The 5,032-nt window shown below is 52.7% G+C and overlaps 1 protein-coding gene across 1 annotated transcript; it reads left to right on the top strand.

Annotated features, from left to right (window-relative positions):
* The first annotated feature begins 41 nt into the window (after positions 1-41).
* On the top strand, positions 42-2,678 carry TMEM81 (transmembrane protein 81). Its single transcript, XM_042013345.1, has one exon. The coding sequence runs from the start codon at positions 1,886-1,888 to the stop codon at positions 2,660-2,662; it is 777 nt and encodes a 258-aa protein (XP_041869279.1). The 5' UTR covers positions 42-1,885; the 3' UTR covers positions 2,663-2,678.
* Positions 2,679-5,032: the final 2,354 nt, after the last annotated feature.

Raw genomic sequence — 5,032 nt, 5'->3', positions numbered from 1 at the left:
TTTCTTTCCTGCTTTATTCCCACTTTTATTTTATTTTATTTTATTTTCTTTCCTGCTTTATTCCCACTTCTATTTTATTTTATTTGATTTGATTTCCTGCTTTATTCCCACTTCTATTTTCTTTCCCAGTTTTCCCATCCTTGTTTCCTTTCCCAGAGTTTTGTACAGTCCCGGCTCAGCTCCCGCGGTGCCCAGCAGTGGTGGTGGTTTTGTGTTTGTAAATAAAGAGGTACCTCCCATTTCCTAAAATCCAGGGGTAAATCTTGGCTTTTCCATGGAAATGTTGGGGTTTACATCCTGCTGGAATTTGGGAATCGTCCAAGCACCTCATGTTTGGGCTTTCCAGCGGGAATTGGGTTGGTTTTATTGAAGAGAAGGAGTAAATCTGGAGTAAAACCAAACCCTGAGTGCTCAGAGCTTTACTCAGGGGATGGAATTCCCAGAGAATCCATGGCTGCTCCATCCCTGGCAGTGTCCAAGGCCAGGCTGGACGGGGCTTGGAGCAGCCTGGGATAGGGAGAGGTGTCCCTGCCCACGGCAGGGCTGGGATGGATGGGATTGAAGGTCCCTTCCCACCCAGGCCAGTCTGGAATTCCCAGATCCCTGAGCGCGCTCGGAGCCAGGCTGGGAAAGGGCAGCTGAACACGGAGCTCCAAGGAGGATTGGGGCTGGAAAATCCCCCTCCTGGAGCTTTGGGAATAGATCCGGATGTTCCTTATGTGCGGAAAAACTTGGAAAACCAAATCCCTGTGGGAATCCAGAGCTGCTGATCAGGAGACTCTGATTATGGGATGCCTTTTCCATGAAACTCTGGCCAAAAACTCTGAGGAACGTGGTTCCATAGCTCCGTAGAACTGGGGGGGATTCCTCCGTGAGAAAACCTGGATTTTCCAGGGAAGAACACTTGAGCATTGTTCTTGGGCATGCTTGAGCACCACACGGATCCCTCTGCAGTCTCCTCTCTGAGCGTTTTCCTGGGATGGCAGCGTGGGAATGGTTCCTGCAGATCCAGCAGTGGAGGTTTGGGGTCGGATCCCTCGGGAATGGGAGCTGTGCGAGCTCTCCCAGCTCCCGTGGCTCCTTCCAAGGCTGGGAATGGCATCCAGAGCCTCGCCCGGAGCTTTGGGAGCCCTCAGCTCCCAGGATTTGCTCGGCCTTCCCTGAGGGTTCTTCCTTGGAATGTTGGGGGCTGTTGTTGGCTGTGACATCAGAGCTGCTCCCATGGGAACGGCTCCAGGGCCTGGTGTGGACACAGAGTGACCAGAGCCAAACCAGCTCGGCCCGGATTCCCATGGATCAGCCCGAGTAGAGGTTGGAATGTTGGGGTTGGATCTGGGGAGTGCTTCAGACTCTGGGATGTGTTTGTATCAGTCAGGACTGGGCAGGGCCTCCATAAGGAACTGGGATTTGGGGATTTCCTTACGCTCCACAGCGTTATTTGGGAGATTCCAGCAGCGATTCCTGCTGTCAGTTTGGAGTTTGGTGGGAAAATTCAGCTGGAGCTGCTGCTTTTCCAGCAGAAATCCACCCAAACTAACGTGGGAGTTCTTACAGAGAGGGGAGAACTTCATCTCTTAAATTGCCAAATACACCCAAAACTGATGGGATTTGGGCGGGGTTGGATCGGATCCGATGGATCGGAACATCCCGCTGTCCCGTTCAGAGAACATTCCTGATGGAATTCCTGCGATTCCCGCCCTGCTGGATCCAGTAATGCGCTGCCGTGCCTTTTTTCAGTTGTGCCTCCAGCTCCACATCCGGGAGGCCTTTCCCTGCTGGAAGGATTAGATCAGGTGGGATGTCAGAGATACTCCGAAGAACCCGGCAGGTTCATGGAACAATTCCGGGCCCATTTGAGTGCTGAACTCTGGAAGAACCCCCGCAGATGGAGCACGGCCCCGTCGTGGCCGTCCTGCTGTGTGCCCTGCTCCGCGTTCCGGCGGCGCTTCCCTCGGGATCGGAGCCCGTCCTGCTGGGGCTGAAGGCCCGGCTCGTGGTCAACTCCACGCCCTGCAGCGTCACCTGCGGGCTGGGCATCAAGGAGGAGCGGCTGTGCGAGCTCAGCCCGGCCGGGGAGCGCCGCAATTGCTCCGTGCTGCGTTCCCGCTGCCTCAGCGATTGGATCTGCGGCCTCCGGCACCTCAGCGTTCCCGAGGGAAAACCCCTCCAGCTCAGCTGCCTCTCGCCGGACGCCGCCAGCCTCGAGGGACAGGATTTTGGCTACAGCTGGAGGTTCGCCCGCGGGCTCATCACCACCAACGACCTCCTGTTCCATCCCTTCCGCAATCCCAGCCCTTCCCTGAGCTTTTCCCCGGCTCTGGAGTCGCATTCCGGGACCTATCGCTGCGACGTGCAGGTGCTGAGCTCCTTCCAGCTCGTCAAGAGGATCTACTTTGGCCTCAGGGTGATCCCTCAGGATCTGGTGGATCTTGACTTCCAGAAATCCCTGACCTGGGAGCAGCAGCTGGCGGCCAACGGGGAGGAACCGGGAAACGCCACCGGCCCCAGAGAGCGGGAGCAGCAGCACTGGGAAGTGTGGGAGAAGCAGGGGGTTTATGAAGTGGTGCTGGGAATCGGGAGCGGAGCGATCGTGGGGATCCTGCTCAGCCTCGGGCTCTGCTGCTTGGGCCACGTTTGCAGGAAAAGAGCAGCGGAGAAATGAACAGAGTTTGATGCAATTCCCTGGCTTTGGCTCTTTATTAGGATTAGGAATTCAGGAATTCGGGCTGGGATTCTTGGGGTCATCCACAGCTGGATTTTGATGATTCTTCCCTTCCAGCTCGGGACACTCCATGGATCCCGTAACTATTTTAGGTGATATTCATCATTTATTTTCAACAGACACAATTTATAACTGAATATTTTCAGCCACTTTGGAGCCTGGAAAATCAGGACAGGGCTGGAGAACCTGGGCTGCATTTCCAGCAGGTGCTTCCAGTGGAATTCTGGAATAATCCAGCTGGGATTTGGAGCCCCCTGAGCCACAGCAAACAGCTCCCAGCTCCTCTTTGTTTTCCCTCGAGCTGTTTGGGTTTTTTTAAATTTAACTTCCCATCCTTATTCCTGTCGAATTCCCTCCAATTTCCTTAAATTTCTCCTTAAATTTCCTTAAATTTCCTTAAAATTCTCCAAGAATTCTGTGGGATGGAGCTGCCCCAGTCAGGGGGTGAGAGGAATGAGGTTGTTTTTGAGCCGGTGTCGTTTCCCTCCAGTCCAACGCCTGCTCCCAGCTCTGGGGACAAGGGATGCCCCACTTCCCTCTGGAAGTTTATTCCCTTCCATGACATCCTGGAAAAAGCATTTTCCGGGATATTCCTGTGTGGTGCAGAGCAGGGAGCACCGGGAAGCAGCAGATGAGAGCTGGGGGTGTTTGATCCTGACTCAGAGCTGAGCTCATCCCTAAAATCTTTACGGGAACGGCTCAGTGGGATTGGGATCTTTCATTTTTCCTGGTGGTTGATGAGGATAAACCAGGAGCTCTGGAATCCGTGGAAGGACTTATTAAATACTTTTTTTTCCCCCAATTTTCTTCCACATTTGCTGTTTGATCCCTTTTTCCCTGTCAGCTACAGGGACACCCAAATCCCGGGAAAACAACAGCGCAGCTCTAACGTTAAAAACCTCAGCATTCCCGAGTTTATCCTTTTACCAGAACGACACAAAAACACTTTAACATTGAAAAAAGCTGGGAATGGAGGGAAATCATTTTATTTGTTTGGGTGAAAACCGACGGAAAAATTGGGTTTTATTTCTTTGGATGAAAACCAAACCAGGCACTTTCCAGAGCTGTTTTCCAGAGGGTTTTGTGGGGTTTTTTTTTCGCTTCCTGAACATGGAAAAAATTGGGAATGACCCATCACAGCAGGCTGGGAGTTAATGGTCCAGAGCTGCCCCATCTGCAGGACCCTCTCTGCTCTTTGTCATGGAAATTTCAGCATCTTGGGCCCAGCTGGGATTCCCAAATCCAGCGGGATGAAAGCTCCGGCACAATCCCGCTCTCCCTGCTCTGCTGGGGAGGTCAGAGCGGGAGCCAAAAATCCCCTTCATCTTTGGATTGTGGGGTTTTTAATTTCTGAGGGGAGCCAGGTGCCCAGAGCAGGGAAAATGAATCCATAATTGGAATTTTTATTTGAAGACCGAGGGCTGGGATGGCCGCTGGGGTCCAGCTGTCAGAAGGGGCCTTTAATGGGATTTTTTGGGGGGATGTTCTTCGATTTTTGAAGGGATGTTAAGGATTGGGGGATGTTTATCTTGACAGGCTGAGGGCAAGGAAGGGAGAGGCAGGAAAAGGAATAGCAGAGGTTGGAGCTCAGTGCTGAAGCAAAAACCTTTGGAAGAACATTCCCATCGCTCCTTTTTTCCATCTCTCCCTTCAAATCATCTTTTCTTAACCACTGCCCCTGAATTCCCACCATAAACGGCAGGAATTTGGGAAAGAAGTGTCTCTTTCTGCTCTGAATTGGTGCCTGAACTTCTTTTTCCCGATTTTTCACTGTCACCTGGAGGCGAGGATGGCACAGATTCCATGGAAACCCCAGACTCCATGGAAACCCCAGACTCTCTGGGAACTCTGTGTGCTCCCTGTTCCCAGTGGGAGGAATTTCTGTGGTCCCAAGCTTTAGGAAGCAATCGGGAGCTTCCAGGGCTGCTCGAGGCAGATCCAGGAGGAGCTGGGAGCACTGGGATTGTGGAGAAATCCCTGGGAGCTCCTCAGGCTTCTCTCAGCTGAGTAACATCGGTGTAACTCATGGGATGGCAGCAAAAAAACCCCCATAAATTGATTCTGGGGCTTTCTCACTCCATCCTCTGCTCATGGAGCTGTTATCCCATTCCCTGATCCTCTGGGATAGAATTCCTGTTCCCACCTTTCTCTCTCGCTGCTGGTTTTCCTCTCCAGGAGAGAAATCCATTAAAGCAGGGGTGTCCTTGCAGGGTGACCAGGGGTGTCCCTGCAGAGTGACCAGGGGTGTCCTTGTGGAGTGACCAGGGCTGTCCCTGCAGGGTGACCAGGGGTGTCCTTATGGAGTGACCA

This window comes from Corvus kubaryi, unplaced genomic scaffold (genome assembly GCF_017639235.1).
Source record: "Corvus kubaryi isolate FWS band 111438036 unplaced genomic scaffold, C.kubaryi_AGA036_p1.0 split1-37355, whole genome shotgun sequence".
NCBI lineage: Eukaryota > Metazoa > Chordata > Aves > Passeriformes > Corvidae > Corvus > Corvus kubaryi.
Note: the sequence above shows the minus strand (reverse complement) of the source record. Positions and strands in the feature narration are given on the sequence as shown.